Consider the following 19,869-nt stretch of genomic DNA (forward strand, 5'->3'; position numbering starts at 1 on the left):
GCTGGAATGCAGCATTGTGATTGGTCTGAGCTCCGTGGATCGGTGCTCAAATGGGGACTGGGGGCCTGGGCATGTTCCCCACCAGGCTGTGTAATGCAGCCTGGTGGGGAACATGCAAAGTGCGCTGGACTGTTTGGCAAGCCCGAGACGGCTGGCCAAGCAGTCATGCACACCTGGAGTGTGCAGACCACTTCTCCCCCTGTAGCACCACTATCATTTTATTTTTCCTGCTCAAAGAGCAGTGGGGCGACATTCCTCCGCCTTAGCGGAGTAGCCGCCCCGAGTATACACGCACCTGCAGTAATTAGCGTGTGGTCATACCTGCTGTTCTTCCAAAACAATGATTTTTGCAAAATAACTATCTTGTAACCTTTGCAAAATGTAAAAAGCTGAGCATTAAAGAGCAAAGCTTAGAAAGAATCGTTCCCTTTCCTCTGTGCTCATGAGTCTAAGCCGGGGTAGAATACACTGACTTAGGATGTTTCCTTTTACCAAGTATTCTTTCTAAATGACCTTGGTCATGGTTAATGGATGGTCTTGATTTGGCCTCTCTAGGGACAGGTCTTGGAATGATTACGTTTTGTGAGGCCCGGTCTGTCCTGCTGGCCCTGTCTTGAGCACAGATGGCCTTCCATAAACCCAAATCCTGTGGCTAGGTTTTAGTGTTCCTACACTGGTGTTGAGATGCCTTCCACATCTACTCGCTAACTCATACTGATGGTCAGGGTGGGGAGCAGGAGGGAGTGTTCAACTCTCTACCGCTGACGGGTTTTGGAGATCTCGGCTACTAGATGTGACCAGTGCGGCACTGGGACAGAAAGCTCCTGAACTCCTTTAGGACACCATTACAAGGATTTTGGGAATGCCACATTCCTGTTTCTGCTTCCAAAATGACTAATAAAAAAGCATCTGTAATTTGAGAAGTTAGTTAAACCGCAGTATTGTAACGTTGTCCCTGAGGAACCCCCTCAGAAATGAGAGATTACTGTTGGAATTGACAATACTGCACTTGATTCACATGGTGGCTCTGCATTTTTGGTCTTTCCCCATTTGGTACTTTCACCAGCTTCTCGATATCGTAATGGAGAAAAGTGGGAATGCTGCATTTTTACATTTCTTGTCATTCCCAGTTTAGATGTAAACACCTTTTCCAGCACTGTCTGGAATTACACCTCACTTCTGACTGGCCCTATAGAGAAGAGGGAAAGGCACTTCTGGTGAGCTCTGCGTAGCGTCAGCTAATGTGTGCTGTGCCAGTCAGTGTTGAGTTGGCTTTTAGGGCATCGGGTATCAATCTCGCTGTAAGAAGACAACTCTCCCCACCCCATTATCCTCATAGGCTTCAGCAAGTCATAGTGGTGGACCTGTCTGCTCAAGAATCACCAAGCTTAGCTCCAGCTCATGGATATCTGTGGAGCCACCATAAGGGAGGGCTTTAGTCAGAGAACTAGCCAATCCCTGTGGTACGGACTACTCGTGCATGCAGTTACTGACAGCTGGGACCTGATTTAGTTGGACCGAAAAAAAATATGTTTTTAGAGTCATCAGGGATATTGACAAGGATGGTAACCAGTTATCAAAAGCAGAAGGATTCATTGGCTGGTTATCTATTTATGAATATGGCCTGTCTAACTCCAGCCACTCTTCAAAGAATGTCTCCAAGTATCTGTAGGTGGTGACCTAGTAGCACCAGTGAGAGAGCCCGCTACATGCAAACAGTGTGGACTGCAGCGAGATGCTGGTATTTTGCCAACTCTGAACTGACAAAATGGCAATCTTAATGGCCAAATTGGTTGAGACATGAAATTAGCCTCCGTGATGGGCCACTTTCAAGGAACAGAGGGGAGAAATGAGCACAGGGGCTTGGCCAGGAGAAGTATTACAACGTCTTGAGAATCTCTGCACTGGTAATGTGCATGTGACCACTACGGGTTCTGGAGAAAAAAGTTGCTGCTCAAACAACTGTATTTCTCACTTTGTACAAATATTGACACCATTCTTATGGCAGTGAGGAGCTCTGTGGCATTGCTCTAATCTGCTGGGCTCTTACCCTTGTGGTCTGAAAGTAAAATTAGTGGTTTACAACTTGAGGGTCTTTTTTCCATTACTTTCATAGAGCGCGCAGGTCACCCAACTAGTCTTTTACCATACTCACCTGGGCCCATAATCAATAATCGCAATTTAATCAGGTAACGTTCGCTCTACTACCAGTGTATTTTATTCATTTAGGACTTTAGACCTCTAAACCTTGACTTACCATTCCACGTCACCGGTACCTAAAGTCCTAAGGGATCAAGGTGTTAGAATATTAGGTAGATAAAAATAACATTTGCACTCATATAATAACCACAGACTCGGGAAAGGTTTAAACTCTTTATCTAAAATTCTTAAATGTCATGATCCAAGCATTAAACGTTAAGCATTTCTCAATTTAGAAGATAATGATTAAAGTGAGAATATGCAAAGATTTAATAAGACAGTCTTTACGCATTTGACATGAGGGAGGGTAGAGAGAAGGAAACAATACAATGACAAACCCACATTTAATATTTACCTAGATTGGTGTGAAGACCAACCCTGGCCATGGGTCAGTAAAAGACGGAACCCCGAAAGTGCAAGTGCCAGCGAGACAACAGGTGCCGACCAGAAATCAGGACAGGTACAACAGTTAAAGTTGATACGCCAGCGCTACAACCCTCACTGCAGCTAACAGTCAAACCCTGATTGGGCTATCGAATTCTCCGACAGAGTGCTCCGCCAGCACCCCTGCTCCCAGAACCCAGATTGGGTTATCGAACCTTCTGACAGTGCTTCGCCAGCACCTCTGGTCTCGATCACCTATTGAGTGCGTTGGGTCAGTGACAGGTTAGCTATTCGGACAAGTCGGACAAATTAACTAGCTAAGCCTACTCTAGTTATACCATTTTCCAGGACAGTGTACCACCCCCCAATGTTGCAAGTGTAAGAATCCCCAATTTTGATTGGACAAAAGAAGAGGAGAGGTCATCACACCATACTAAAATTAAACTTTTCCCTTAGGATATTTAAATTTGCGTTTGAGCCCATCAGTTTTACTTTCCCATGCATCTTTATCCACCCAACAATGGGTGATTTAATAACAAATACAATGTATTAACATTTGTACAGTTGGTCATCCTCTCGAGAGTTCATAAGGAGACTTTCTCAGGCGCATCTTGGTTGAGACTGTCCTTGGCACTCATTCAATGCCATGACTGGTGCGTTTCTGCTTTCTGGTGCGCTTGTGCGGTGTGGGTTCCAAAATGGAGTTACAGATTTATCACCGGTCCAGACACGAGCTAATAGCAAAGTAGAAAAGAAACAGTGTTAAAACCAAGAATAAATGAATGCACTGCATACCATTTATCACTATTCTATTCCCATTACTTTATTTTAACTATTGCATTTGTGATTAGGCAGAACGAACAGCTTAGCAAAAGCAGCTGTGCAAGGTTCTTGCATGTGAGGACACAGAACAGCCATCTTAGTTCTAGTGCGCAGAAGCAAAACTTTCCCACCAAAGCAGAGAGTACGTCATGACACGTGAGTGTGACTGATGCATGCGCAATAGAAAACCCCGCGTAGCAGCGGCCATGTTAATGCAAGCGGATTACAGTTAGTAAAACACATAGGCAAGCTTCACTCGGATACCCAATATGTCGTGTAAAGCAATTTTTAGTTCACAAAACATGTTAGTTAGTACGTTACAAGTTATTAGAGGGGGTTGATTTCGAGCAAGTCGCTTTACCTGCACAACCTTGCTCCATCAATCCCCTCTTTGATGATATTTTATATCATCACCAATTAATGAAACAGATGCCAACTTTCACAATTCACCCAGCTCAATTTCTTCAAATTTTCTGTTTGGTTTCTTTTGATTATTCATTTCTTCTAATTCCATTTCATCTAATTGTATATTTTTCCATCTTTTATTTACTGTGTATATTTTCCTGTGTTTACGACACTTGCAACAAATCATTATCCCTAAAATCAGTAAAGCTATTCCCACCATTGGCATCAGTAATTTACCCACAAAACTTTTTTCCTACATTAGAAAGCCAACTACCTATAGAGGAAAGATCATCTGTAAGTCTCTTCCATGCACTATGAACCTCCAGTGGTTTGAGTTCTCTTTCCAAATGTGTAATATTCCTTACATACCCTTTAATTTCAACACTTTTGTCTGGTATGTAAGTGCAACAATGTTGCGCTTTCAACATTCTACAGACTCCACCCTCTTTTGCCAACAAGGTGTCAAGAGCAAGTCGATTTTGTATAACCATTGATCTGATCGCAACCAATTCGGTATTGATCATCAAAAATCCTTCAGCAGTGTCAGTCGATAATCGATCCACCACTGTTGACAATTTGCAAATTCTTTGAGTATTCAGAACCACTCCCACTGTAGGCATCAATGCACTAAATATATCACCTACAATTTCAGCAAAACTAGCTCTTTTACTTCTAATTAATCCATTAGTTTCTTCATTGCTTCCAGTGATTTTATTTACATGATATACCTTTGGGAACACTATTCCAAAATAGCAGCGCCCATACCAATGGTCAGGCAATTTAAAATAGGCTTTGCTCCCACACATATAATAAATTCCAGGAAACACCGGTTCAGTTCCATCTTTGAATCCCCAACCCCCAATTACCTTATAATTGTGTTTGCATTCACTGGAACCAATTAATATATTGTTATAATAACTTGTTCTCTCCCTGTGGAGACAGAGTTTCCCTTTCTTTTCAAAATCCAGCAATATAGCAGCATGAGTTTTGCCATTTGAGGTAAACCCCACATCATTCTCAGCCCATTTAGGAACCCTATTCTTTTGCTCTTTGGCTTTTCTTTGGAAATCCTGTATCATTTTCTCATCTAAATTCAAAAATATTTTCTCCTTTTCATGTAAAATGCATGTTAAATTGTTTTTGTGTGCTTCAGCTTTATCTATAGTACCTATTGTTAGAAAATATTCACCCATGTAACGTGTTACATCACTTTTGGTATGTACAGGATTCAGGTTACTACGTATAGGGAGTTCGGAAAAAATCACATCTGAGTTAGAATAGTAATACTGTAAAGGTCCTTTCTTATAAAATAAAGTAGCTAAAATACTACATGAAATTCCATAGGTCAGAGGTAAATGATGGTAAGTAAAACCCTCAGCTACAGACGTCGGTAATTTCATACAAACATAACAGTCACTTATCTCCATAGCTTCTACATAGTCTATTAATAGGTTAGCAAATACATTCAAGTGTGTTCTATTTTTCATTCTACAATAATGTAATCCTTCCTCATCTGATGCTTCTAAATCTGTTTTCTATTGTCTGATACTAAGTGCCTTTTCATGTATATCTATCTTTTCTGGTGCATCTACCTTCTCATGTATGTTAGTGTCATTCTTTAAGTCTCTACTCATTATATACGGAATAGCTACTGTCAGTCCTAACCATACTATGAGTACTATCACTACACTACATGTGCATATTCAACAGCATGTTTTTAAACAGTTTCTTTTCGGTCTTCCATTAACATTATGATCAGCCATTTCTGACTAAGGAGACTCAACCCCTCCTTGTAACTCTTACATAGTCTTTTAACCTGTGTATCTCAAGTTGGTCTCACTTCTTCGTCAGTTTGCTCAGCAATTAATTCGTCATCACTTTCGTCACTTATTTCTAAATTTTCGAAATCTTTAAGGATGACGTAATTCCACTCAGGGCCTCTGATTTTATAATTCAGTCTTTTCAAACGTGGACTTCTCCTCCTGGGTTGTACTGTGGATGGTCCAGCTTGACTTGATATTTTGTTTACTTGTTCTGGTTCTTCATTTAGTGTTTTAAGGCGAAATGTCAGTCTTTTAACAAACCTAGGCCACTTGTCTCCTTTTCTGAGTCTTTTAGCTGGCACTGTGCTCTGTGCTTCTTCAAATGTTCTTTTATTTTCATTCAGTTGTGGCACATCTATTTCAATGCTGTCCTCTGTATCCCTCTCTATCTGACTAGGTCCAGGTCTTATCTCTGTTTCTTCTGTCTGGCTACTAATCTGGCCTTGTTCAGGTGTTTGCTGAATTTGACTTTGATTTGATTCGCCGCCTTCTTCCTGAACACATTTTTCTACACCTATCTGGTCTTGTTTGGGCTCTTCGAACTCTTGATTTTCTTCTGCCTGAGCTTCCGTCCTAATACCTGTCTGTCCCTCATCAGACTCAGAAGTTCATAGTAAGGTGTCAATTGTCTGAGTATTTTGATCTTTCCTTATCTGATCCTCCTCAGTGTTACTACTGACTTGGATTTCTGTAACCTGAGTACGTTCTTCTAAACCTATCTCATCCTCACTATCACTCTATCTAGATGTTCTGGTTCTCACATATTCTGCAGGTATGCCGACTACTGGAATCCAATCCTCCCGACTGGTGCTCGGTTGTTCCTCTTCAGCTACTTCAGGATCGATGTTTTGAGACCACTCAGCTGCACAACCTTCAGCTTCGTTTTCATCAGGTTCAGTCACTCTTTTCGTGTGACTGGCATGAATCCAGTGTGGAACTCCTGCGTACTTTACAGCTGTGGTGGTTACCAAAATTACTTGACGTGGTCTTCCCCCACCTTGGTGCTAGGCAAGATTTCCGAGTGTGTTTCTTTAACACTACTCAATCACCTGGGTTCAGATCATGTGCTGGAGTTGCTTGTCTGGCGAGAGAGAGATAAAACGCACTTGGTCAGCGAGTTCTTTGCAGTACTCCAGTACTAAGTCATCTGATATATTTATCAGCTTGTGTCCTGGCACCCATACCTGCCTCATTGCTCTTCCCATGAGTATCTCATGATGACTCAACCCTGTGTTTTGATATGGAATACTTCTGAGTCCCATCAGAACAAGAGGTAAGGCATCTGGCCACTCTAATCGGGTAGATTCATACATTTTTCCCAATCTTGATTTGATTGTGCCATTCAGTTGTTCTACCACTCCAGAAGCCTTTGGGCGGTATGCACAGTGCAGCTTTTGCTTAATTTTGAATGCTTCACAGATTAGACCAATTATTTCACTATTAAAATGTTTTCCTCGGTCTGATTCAATAGTTACTGGAAAACCGAACCTAGGGATGAGTTCCCTGAGTAAGAGTTTGGCTACAGTGATGTTATAATTTTTCTTGGTGGGGTAGGCTTCCACCCATTTGGAAAACAGGCAGACAATGACAAGAATGTATTTTAGGCCTGTACAAGGGGGTAACTGAATGAAATCAATCTGTAATCGTATGAAGGAACCTTCTGCCTTACCAATCTTTCCTGGTACCACTACAGTTTTCTTTCCATGATTCATTTGTTGACAAATTAAATACCTCTGGCAAAGTGATCTGCTATGTTCCTGAATTTCGCATTGAACCATGACTGTCTAAACAGTCGTATCATGGCATCCCGAACCAAATGTGAATCTCCGTGGTACATCCTAGCCATAGGAGCAAGCATACAGTTTGGTAACACAGGCCTACCATCAAGGTAAATAATGACACCATCCTCAACCCTTCTCTGACAACCTATTTTCCTCCACTCTTCCCTTTCCTTTGGTTCTGCCTCATTCTGCAAATCTCTCACTTCCTCCCACGTTCTCACACCATCAAGCAACATAAGTTGGCAGCTGTTTCCACCCGTTTCAATTTTCTTGTTTACAACCATTTTATATTTGCACAATGTTGGGCTAACTGGTCAGCATATCGGTTACCAGCTGTCACTTTGTCATTTCCAGATTGGTGAACAGCACACTTGACCACAGCCACTTCTTTTGGCAATTGAATTGCTTCAAACAGATCCTTTACATATTGACCATTTTTAATGGGAGTGCCTGAAGATGTCAGAAACTCCCTCTGCATCCAAAGTTGGCCAAAGTCATGCACAACCCCGTAATCATACTTTCCAATTTTTCCCAAATTCGCAAGCTTTGGTCAATGCAACCAATTCGGCTACTTGTGCAGACTTGACTCCAGGTAAATAGGATGCTTCAACTGGACCTCCCAATGTACACACGGCATAGGCAATACTTAGACCTCCTTCCTCATGTCTAATGCATGAGCCATCTACAAATAGCTCATATTCAGAATTTATTAATGGCTATTCTCTTATATCTGGACGTGGTTTTGTACTGTATTCAGTCAAGTCGATACAATCATGTTCGACTTCTCGCCTCACTTCTGCAAAGTGTGAGTCAGGTAGCAGGGTTGCTGGGTTTAAAATATTACACCTAGCAATGGTTACATTTCCTGCACCTACAAGAATTCGCTCATACTTAGTCAGCCAACTAGGAGTTAGGTACGGAGTCTTGGTCCTTGTTAACAAAATCACAACTGCATGTGGAACATAGACTGTAACTGGATGTCCCATAATAATGGACTCACTTTGCTCAAGGCTCATGCAGGTTGCAGCTACTGCTTTCAGACATCCTGGCAATGCGGATGCCACTGGGTCCAATGTGGAAGAAAAATATGCCACAAGACGTCTCATTAAACCATGAATTTGGGTCAGAACTGAAAGTGCCCAATTATCTCGAGTGTCACAGAACAGTGTAAAGTCTTTTGAATAATCTGGCATTTCTAATGCTGGAGCTGTACACAAACATTCTCGTAATTTCAAGATAGCAGTCATGCTTTCATCAGCCCATTATACTGGGTCTCTTGCTAGAACTGCAAATCCCACATTCCACTGCCTGCAATAGCCTACAACTCCAAGAAACATTCTGATCTATTTTTAAGTTTGAGGTAAATGCATGTTTTTAATTATTCTGATTCTTTCTGAGGTAACCTTCCTGACACCCTTTTCGATCTGGTGCCCCAGATATTTCACTGACGAGGTGCAAAATTGTAATTTCTCAGGTGACACTTTATGTCCTCCCTCAGCTAAATGATTTAGCAAAGCAATGGTATCCACAACACAGTCATTTCGAATTTTAGACACCACCAAAAGGTCGTCTATGTACTGGACAAAGACTGACTGTCCAGGCAGCACCAAAGACTCAAGGCACTTTTTCAAAATCTGATTAAAAATCGAGGGGCTTTCGGTATACCCCTGTGGAACGCGGTTTCAGACGTACACATGACTGTCGAATTCAAAAGAAAAAAGAAATTTGCTGTCTGGGTGCAAAGGAATTGAGAAAAAAGCGTGACACAGATCTATTACGGTAAACCATTCAGCTTCCCATGGTATCTGATACAGAATCACTGCAGGATTTGGCACAACTGGACAGCATGGGACAACAATCTTATTAATTTTGCGGAGGTCCTGTACGACCCTGTACTTTCTGCTCGGCTTCTTGATGCCAATTATGGGCGAATTACATGGACTGCTCATAATTTCTTGTAAAATGCCTGTTTCAACCAAACGCTTTATTTCTGCTGCAACACCTGCTTTTATTTCTGGGCTCATTTTGTACTGTCGAGTATTTGGGTAAACTGCACCTTCTTTCACTGTCACTTTTATTGGATCTACATTTGCCATTAATCCAACGTCTTTTCCAGTGAAATCTCACACAACAGGATTCACTGTATGCTGTAACTCACTTGGTATGTCTTCTATTCAGCCTTTTATTTTCGGTCTCTTGTTTTGCCAGCATTCATTTATAAATGCCACCTTCATCTGGGGTCTGAATTTCTACACCACTAGGTGAGCAAAAGATTGTGCAATTCATTTTACACAACAAGTCTCTGCCTAACAGATTTACTGGACTAGAGTCGCACACAACAAATCTGTGCATTTCTTTAAAATTGCCTATTTTAACTTCCATCGGTTCTGTGACTGGGGTACTCATTTTTTTATTAGAAACGCCCACTACTTGGATCGCTTCTTCCGAGAGGGGTAGGTTTGGAACGTCAGCTGTTCTCACAGCAGAACGGGTAGTGCCAGTGTCCAATAAAAAGGTAACATCATTTCCCTCAACTTTTCCTTCAATATATGGACCTGACTGATCTACTGCAAGGATGCGCCAAGTAGACATTCCTCATCCTCCCCTCTCAGGCACCGTCAGTAGGTATACTCACTGAAAAATGTGTCACTCAAAAGAAATTGTGACATTGCTGCGTCTCTCCTACCACTTCCCTCCCAATTTGTGGTATCCACACTGTAGTTTGTCTTGCTCACGGGATCTGGCATAGGGGCCAGTGGTAACTGGTTTTGTATTACATGCTGTTGCTGTTTCTGTGGCACCCCATTCTGCGTCTGTGAATTCAAATCGTTAGTGGAGACATTACCGTTTTGTACAGCCTTACACTCGTTTTTCCAATGCCCTAACTTACCGCACCCGTGACAAGGAAACCTTTTCTTAGCATCCTCCCTATTGAATTTTCCTCTAGGCTTACCTCCATTACCATCTCCTTGTGTCTGGTTACTGTTCATTTGGCTTAACTGGAGTTCCTGTTGCTCTGCTAATTTCACTTGTGCCCACATTACCTTTTCTTTTAATTCTTTTCTTTTATTGTCTATTTCATCTTCACAGTATTTTGCATATTTAAGGATTTCATCAATCGGTTTGGCCTGCCAGCAGATTTTATGATCCTTAATCCATTGAGAAATTTCTGGTCTTAATCCAGACACAAACCAATATATGAAATGCGTCATGTCTTTAACATCAATGTTTTCTAACCCACTGTACTGTTTGAACACTTGTAACAGTTGTTCATAATACGCATGTACAGATTCATCTTTATTCTGAGTGGTTCTGTCTATTCTAGTCCAATCAGTTTCTTTTGCAGGTACTTTTCCCTTGAGGTAGAGTATTACTTGGTTGTATTTCTTCATAACCTCTTCAGAGGGGGCTCCTGTCTTTGGGTCTCTAGGGTTTTACATTCAGTCCATAAATCTACAGGAACAACAATGTCAAATAATCCATTTAAGTCTTTTAAGAGGCACTTTGAAACGTTCACAAATCTTTCGACTTGCCTGTACCACTCTACAGGTTTTTCTCGAAGTTTAGGGAAATCATTTGTAAATGATTAAATATCCTGTCGGGACCATGGGACATGTACATAACCTCCACCTGGCACTTCTCTCATGAGACACAGCCTTTCCACTTTTTCGGCTTCTTTTAATACATATTCGGATGCTGTTCGTTTTGCTTGAGCCTCTTCCTTTTTCTTTGCCCACCTGATTTTCCATCTATCTATGTCACCCCATTTTTGCAATAATGACATGAGCTCCTTAATCTGTACTTTTCTACCTGACACATTCATGTTTTCCAAATCTTTGTCAGAAAACTCAGCTCGGTAAGGTTTCTGTAACACTTTAGATTTACCAATGTCAATTCCCATGTTGGATGCTGTATCCATTAATTTCTCATGGAGCACTCTTGTATTTCTAGTAATGCTTTTGCATATGAATAATAATTCATCTTCACTGAAGGTATTTAATCTGTCTAATCCCACATTTCCGGTAATCATTTCTTCTAATTTGACTCTTAATTTAAATATGTCTAATACTTTTGTCTGTGATTTTTGGTTTTTCTATTTCTCGTGACCATCTTTCTATTTCCTCTGGGGTAACTACTGTGGCATTCATTATACCTGATGATGTTTCCATCTGTACTTCTCTAGAACTTCCGGGAGAACTTTTCCTGACTGAACTTCTTTCAGGCTCTCTTATAGGTAAATCCATAAGGGAAATTACCAATTCACATTCACTTGCTTGGTCATCTACTATTAATGTTTCTTTTCCTGGCTGAGCTACAGGTGTAGATAGAACAGGAGTTTTAGGACTAACTTGCTTATCTCCGTACAAAGGAACGACTGGCCAGATACTTACCGGTATTGTCAGGGCTTCAAGACTTGTATTTAATTAAGATATTTTCTGAATTAACTCACTTCTTTGTTTATTCAATGCTTCTCTTTCCTTTTCTTGTAATATTTTTTCTAATGAAGTCTCATGTATTACTTGCGGATTCAAAGGCGGTTTCAGAAACGGAGCACTAGCATTACTCGTGCTTGGTTCCTCATTATATAGTGGTGGATTTTTCATTAATAAATCCTCCAAATAGTCATCTTCTGTATTATCGCTAATCATTAGATTCCTTGGTTTGTCTGTACTTTTACTCCCTGACGTATTTCCTTGAGTAAATACTGGATACAATTTTTCATCATCATGGACCGTCTCCATTGTTTCATTTGCTTATTTTTATTTTCAAGCGGAAATTTAGGGTAAAACGTACTCAAACCCCTGTCACTTCTGGGTCTGTCTCGCTCAAAAGCCTCAATCTCCCATTCGTCTAGTGCCTCATACTACGTTAGTCTAGGTCTGGGATCTAACTCATTCATGCGATTTCTCAAATTGTATAAAAATCTGCCGTTAAAGGTACCATGTTCTGGGAATGCTAAAACTCCGTCATCTTTTAGTGTATTCCACCCAATTTTCTAACCACACACAGGTGTGATAGCCTCTTTCAAACATCATCTATGATGCGGGCGTATTCAGTGGTGGAATGATAATTCCTTCTCTAGTCTTAATCGGTTTATCCTTTTTAAAGAAATTCTTAATTGACATTTTTGTTTCACCTCAGTACATGATATAAGGTCTACCTCTTATCATCTGTTCTTTTGCAAAACCCAAATATTTTCTGTCCGGTCAATTTCCTAAAAATCCTGGATCTAAGTGCCACATATAATTTGAAAATCTTTACTTTTATGGTGATTCACAATTGTTTACAAAATACTTCCAATACTAGCGCGTCTCTTATTTTTCAGTGACCAATCAAAACTTGGAATTTAAATTAATTCAACCAATAGTTGCACGGCTTTTCCTGTGAGACTAGATCTCACGCTCCTGTACTCACCCCTCCCTTCCAATTACTATCTCAGCTAACACGCCCACTGCCTTAACCAATACCAGCGCGGCTCTGAGTGACGTCAGCGCAGCACCGCGACTGACTCCCTCCTTTGCATGGTAATACGAAAACCTATTTCTTTTCACTTTTAAATGCAGATTTTATTATTCAACAATGTAAAAACATTTGCCACTGTACCTGAGTGACTAATTCAAAGAAAAGATCAATTTCACTCAATACGAGTAAATCCCTTCCGTTTACTCTTCATATACTACGAGTAGATCCCTTCCGTCTACCCTTCACGCAAGTATTTGGGAACCTGCTACTTCTTCAGACTTATCCCCTCTGGGATATACTAAGGCCAAAGTTTCACCAGCGAACCCCTTTGCTACCAATCAAACTCAGAAGAACCTGCTACTCCTTCCGTGCGACCCTTTCTAGGTGATATCACACAAAAAGTTTTGCTAGCGAACTCTTTGCTATCATTTATTCACACATTTACACAGAAAATCCCTAAATAGTGCTTCTGGTTTTACCTAACCATGCACTTATTTCCTACAGGTAAGTGACCTCACTGCAGTGTGGCTTCCATTTACCACCCGCTATTCTGCCCCCGGGGATGCCAGACAAAACATATAACAGGTACGAACGGTTTTGGTTAATACATAAAATCAATACAAGTCAATATTCATCAAATACAGTAAATAATCAAAACTCAACTAACTACCTATCTTAACTAAACCCTAACCATCTTGCTGCTACCAAAAGAATATACTGATAGAGCGCACAGGTCACCCGACTAGTCTTTTACCATCCTCACCTGGGCCCATAATCAATAATCGCAATTTAATCAGGTAACCTTCGCTCTACTACCAGTGTATTTTATTCATTTAGGACTTTAGACCTCTAAACCTTGACTTACCAATCCACGTCACCGGTACCTAAAGTCCTAAGGGATCAAGGTGTTAGAATAATAGGTAGATAAAAATAACATTTGCACTCATATAATAACCACAGACTCGGGAAAGGTTTAAACTCTTTATCTAAAATTCTTAAATGTCATGATGCAAGCATTAAACATTAAACATTTCTCAATTTGGAAGATAATGATTAAAGTGAGAATATGCAAAGATTTAATAAGACAGTCTTTACGCATTTGACATGTGGGAGGGTAGAGAGAAGGAAACAATACAATGACGAACCCACATTTAATGAATGTCTGACATAATATCGACAGACAGAATATCTACATACAAAAATATCGACACAAAAATATCGAAATCAAAAATATCGAAATTATATCTACATAATGGTAAGTACAAAAATATCGAAAAAATGATATCGTTGTACAAAAATATCGAAATGAAAAATATCGTTTTTTTAAATGTATTAATAATAATTTAAAATTAATTAAAAAATACATATAATTTTACAAATATTAACGCATGTTTTTACAACGCAGATACTTTTACAACGCATACCATTACAACGTAAGTATTGGTAAGTATATAATAATTTTTTAATGTATATTAATTAAAATTAATATAATATAATTTTATTTAATTTTATTTAATTTAATTAAATTAATTTTATTTAAATTTAATTTTACTTTAATTTTTACACTGTACCCCTGTACCCCAAAAACCCAAAACTGACTCTGAACCCTAAAAATACCCCTTTACCAAAAAACTAAAAACTGACCCTGAACCCTAAAAATACCCCTTTACCCAAAAACTAAAAACTGACCCTGAACCCTAAAAATACCCCTTTACCCAAAAACTAAAAACTGACCCTGAACCCTAAAAATACCCCTTTACCCAAAAACCAAAAACTGACCTTGAACCCTAAAAATACCCCTTTACCCAAAAACTAAAAACTGACCCTGAACCCTAAAAATACCCCTTTACCCAAAAACTAAAAACTGACCCTGAACCCTAAAAATACCCCTTTACCCAAAAACTAAAAACTGACCCTGAACCCTAAAAATACCCCTTTACCCAAAAACTAAAAACTGACCCTGAACCCTAAAAATAACCCTTGACCCAAAAACCCAAAACTATAACATTTTAAATATAATTATATACTTACCAATACTTACGTTGTAATAGTATGCGTTGTAAACGTATTTGCATTGTAAAAACATGCGTTGTAAATGCATGCGTTGTAATAGTTTTTGCGTTGTAAAAGTTTCGTTGTAATGGTAGTGCGTTGTAAAAGTTGCGTTGTAATGGTTGTTTCCCTATAAACACACAACCCACTACACATAAATAAATGAAATCATTTAATCACTTAATAATTATTAATTACCAATTAATTATTAATTAACAATATCAAAAATTAATAAATTAAAAATATTAACACATTAACTCTAATTAATTTAATTTACTACTTAATATTATTTCATTACAAATTAATTATTAATTAACAATAACACTAAATTAAATATATTAGCACAATAAATCTAATTAATGTAAATAACTAATTAACGATAATTAATTACCAATTAATTATTAATTAACAATAACAATAAATTATATATTAGCATATTAAATCTAATTAATTTAATTAACTAATTAATATTAATTAATTACCAATTAATTATTAATTAACAATAACACTAAATTAAATATATTACCACATTAAATCTAATTAATGTAATTAGCTAATTAGTTTCAATTAATTACAAATTAATTATTAATTAAAAAATATTTAAAAATATATATTAATTATTTAATTATTATTAAATTACTTCCCACCCTATTCCCCTATAAACCCACAACCCGCTCTAATACTAAAACGCAAAATGTTAACATAATTACTAATTTTCAAGCATACATTTCTAAACATATTTAGCAAACATATAAACAACATAATAAAATACATAACACTAAACAACAAAATTTTGATATTACTAACATACATACCTTAATCTCGATATTCTGTCTGTCGATATTATGGCACATCGATATACTATACCATCGATATTAAAACATCGATATTATTGTATATTGATATTTTAATTTCGATATTTTGTCTGTCTACCACATTTAATATTTACCTAGAATGGTGTGAAGACCAACCCTGGCCACGGGTCAGTAAAGGAGAGAACCCCGAAAGTGCAAGTGCCAGCGAGACAACAGGTGCCGACCAGAAATCAGGTCAGGTACAACCAGATTTGGATCAGGACAAGACTGCCCCAGGCTAAGACCGGCACCCACAGTTAAGCTAACAGTCAAACCCCGATTGGGCTATCAAATTCTCTGACAGAGTGCTCCGCCAGCACCCTTGCTCCCAGAACCCCGATTGGGTTATCGAACCTTCTGACAGAGTGCTTCGCCAGCACCTCTGCTCTCGATCACCTATTATGTGTGTTGGGTCAGTAACAGGTCAGCTATTCGGACTAGTCGGACAAATTAACTAGCTAAGCCTACTCTAGTTATACCATTTTCCAGGACAATGTACCACCCCCCAATGTTGCAAGTGTAAGAATCCCCAATTTTGACAAAAGAAGAGGAGAGGTCATCACACCATACTAAAATGAAACTTTTCCCTTAGGATATTAAAATTTGCTTTCCCGCCCATCAGTTTTACTTTCCCATGCATCTTTATTCCACCCAACAATGGATGATTTAATAACAAATACAATGTATTAATATTTGTACAGTTGGTCTTCCTCTCGAGAGGTCATAAGGTGACTTTCCCAGGCGCATCATGGTTGAGACTGTCCTTGGCAGAGTTACAGATTTATCACTGGCCTAGACATGAGCTAATAGCAAAGTAGAAAAGGAACAGAGGTAAAACAAAGAATAAATTAATGCACTGTATACCAGTTATCAGTACTCTATTCCCATTACTTTATTTTAACTATTGTATTAGTGATTAGGCAGAACGAACAGCTTAGCAAAAGCAGCTGTGCAAGCTTCTTGCATGTGAGGACACAGAACAGCCATCTTAGTTCTAGTGCGCAGAAGCAAAAGTTTCCCACCAAAGCAGAGAGTGCGTCATGTCATGTGAGTGTGACTGACGGATGCGCAATAGAAAACCCTGCGTAGCAGCGACCATGTTAATGCAAGCGGATTACAGTTAGTAAAACATATAGGTAAGCTTCACTCAGATACCCAAGATGTCGTGTAATGCAAATATTAGTTCACAAAACATGTTAGTTAGTACGTTACAAGTTATTAGAGAGGGTTGATTTCGAGCAAGTCGCTTTACTTGCGCAACCTTGCTCCATCAACTTGGGTTCGAAAAATTCTTTACCTCTATTTTTTTTACATTTGACTGAGATATCTTTTCTCATAAACAATTGGTGTTCCCTAGCATGGCCCCTCAGGTGCAAACTTTCATATATCTCTTCTCCACATCGCAGCTCAAACATGACTTTCATTCTGGGTTCGGTATAGGCATTGCTTGGAGAGAGAATAAGCAAGTTATATTTTCAACACAACTAGACAGGGAAGCCACACAGGGAGTGCATCAATAAGTGTATGAGCCATCACAAATGTGTCCAACGTATGTCTGGCTTTGTATAAGCGTGTCTAAAACAAACGTCATCTACGTTTCAAACAACATTGGTGTCAGGGCAACACAAAATCTGCATGATTAAAAATAATTATTACAATAACGGTAAAGGTCACTGGAGAGCAGTGGTAAAGTTGTGCTGGTGGTTGCAGGTAGTGGGGACCAAAAATCACTTTTGTGATTTTAAGGACTAGCTTTATTTTTCATTGTCAGACTTTAACCCGAAAAAAGAGAGAAAAAGAAAAAAATAGGAGAAGGAGAAAGGTGGGCAAATTTTGCCAAAGTGAGCAAGCAGAGATGAAAAAGAACCTACAAGGTTGAAATGAATATTGCACTGATGGATAGTCTTGAATGCATCAGCCGCCTGTCTCCATTGCAATGGTGAGCTCCAAGATAAAAGCTGAATCTAAGTACATGTATGTCTTTCTTTTCACCCCTGTAGAGCCGCACACTCCCTCTGGCCTCCGAGCTCCGATTAAGTCATGCCTGTACAATGGGACAGTCTACCAGCAGGGTGAGATGTTTAGTTCTCATGAACTCTTCCCTTCCCGGCAGACAAATCAGTGTGTCCAGTGCAGTTGCTCGGTAAGGAATATTCACACGACAAGGGATATGTGGTGCTTATCTGTAGAGTGTAGAATTGTGAATTAATTTGTTGGACCTAAGAAAAATAGTAAGGGGTTGTATGTTACAATATAAATTACATAGATATTGATCTGCAGAAATATTGACTACTACTATATTATCAAGGTAAACATACATAGGGAAGTATATATTTGCTATTCTTAGTCCACATCTACTTACTATGACTATTTGGTGACAGTATATATATTGGAGCTGACGTTACTGCAGGTCGATATTAAACCATAGATATTGTGACTCACCCGTCAAGGGGACTTTGAGTCTTATGTTTTGGTTTATCCAAATTTGTGCCCAGAAATGTTTCTGCATATGGATTTGGTGCTTGATTGATTGATTTCAATTTTTATAAAGTACACTCTAATAAGAGAAATGGGTGTCCTAGCACTGACATCATGAAAACCAATAATTTCTGTTAATGAGAATACTTATGTTTCCTAAACATAGGATTGAAAGTTGGGTGCAAGGCAAGGGCAAAGAATTTCACGTCTTAACTTTTTAGGTAGGCAAAAGATCTGCCTCTTTGCTTCACACATCAAAATGTGACCAGAAGTCGAGCACAGAGTACATGAAGGACACTATTGAGAAAATAGGGCCTGAATATCAGGAAGACCAAGCTGGTGAATGCCACGATTACAGAGGAATAAAGGTTTGAACACACTTCTTTTTTGCAGCAATGGTAGCCAGTGAAAGGATTGGCAGCGGAAAGAGGTAGTGGTGCATTTACTCAGTACCAGAATAAGGTGAGACACAGAATTCTAAATAAGTTTCAGTCGCGTGAAAGGTAGAAGGGAGAAAAGGTAGAATTTTCCTAAAAATCCTCAAAAGAAAGGTGCAGGTCAAAGCAAGTTTTCACACTTACAAAGTTAACTGAAACTCAAAGAAGATGCTTAGGTTGTGTATAGAATAGTTTGATAGAGGAGTGGGTCCTAGTTATGAAGGCCACCAATCGTGACCGCAGGAAGTAGAGTGGCCGAGTATCAACAATTCTGTTTGCAGGAGTGAAAATGAAAGGAGTTAACATACAACCATTGGGAAGCTCAGCATAAGCAGTCTCTGCACTTACTTTCAAATGTGGCTTGATTCCCATCAAGATGCAGAATAAGTTGTGTATCTTCTGCAAAAGAGAAAAAGCTCATACCGAAAAAACGAGACCAGGCAATGGAGCGAGATAAAGCCTGAATAAAGTAGGGCTCAAAGCAGAGCCCTGAAGTCGGCCTTACCCAATGTATTAAAAAATGAACTAAAAGTGAAATAGTGAGATAGGCCGAACTTGCACCTTAAGATGGCAGGTAAGTCCACCAAGGGCCAAACCCTCCAATCTCACCCCCTGCAGTCTATTGAGTTGGACTTTGGGCATGACCGTGTTAGAGGCCATAGAGAGATCGGGCAAAATCAAGGCACATCACCCCTGCCATCAAAATGCGTTCTGATTTCTTTGGTAGTCACAACCAAGACTGTTTCCACACTGAGAGTGGAATGGAGTAGTGGTTATCAATGTAGCTTTAGATTGTTAAAACTCTAGACAGTGATTTGAGAACTAACTGAAAAAGATAAAAGGGAGAATAGCCTATAGTTAGCTAACCCCTGGAATAGGAGGAGGTTTTTTTTGTAAGAGCAGGACCATCATTGAATTCTTCCATACAAGAGGTGCTATTCCAGTAGCGAGACAAGCTTTACATAAATGAGTTAGTGCAGGAGTAACTGTGTGCACAAACCTTTTCAATAGTTATACAGGTCAAGGATCCACAGGAGTACCATATGAGAAGTAGAGGGTTTTCATGAGTAGCTCTCTGTCGCAAACAGGTGAGAAAAAGGTACCACTACGGCTACTTGTTCTGTTAAAAGCTAGAGAGAAAGTCTCAGAATTTTGAGGCGAGATGGAACTA

The 19,869-nt window shown here is 39.3% G+C and overlaps 1 protein-coding gene across 1 annotated transcript in view; it reads left to right on the top strand.

Annotated features, from left to right (window-relative positions):
• The window catches only part of CHRDL2 (chordin like 2), a 632,837-nt gene that overhangs the window by 305,290 nt on the left and 307,678 nt on the right, over positions 1-19,869 (top strand). Inside the window, exon 4 of the mRNA XM_078656250.1 lies at positions 17,784-17,926. Coding sequence (XP_078512376.1) covers positions 17,784-17,926 — 143 coding nt within the window. The remainder of the gene's footprint in view (positions 1-17,783; positions 17,927-19,869) is intronic.

This window comes from Lissotriton helveticus, chromosome 8 (assembly GCF_964261635.1).
Source record: "Lissotriton helveticus chromosome 8, aLisHel1.1, whole genome shotgun sequence".
NCBI lineage: Eukaryota > Metazoa > Chordata > Amphibia > Caudata > Salamandridae > Lissotriton > Lissotriton helveticus.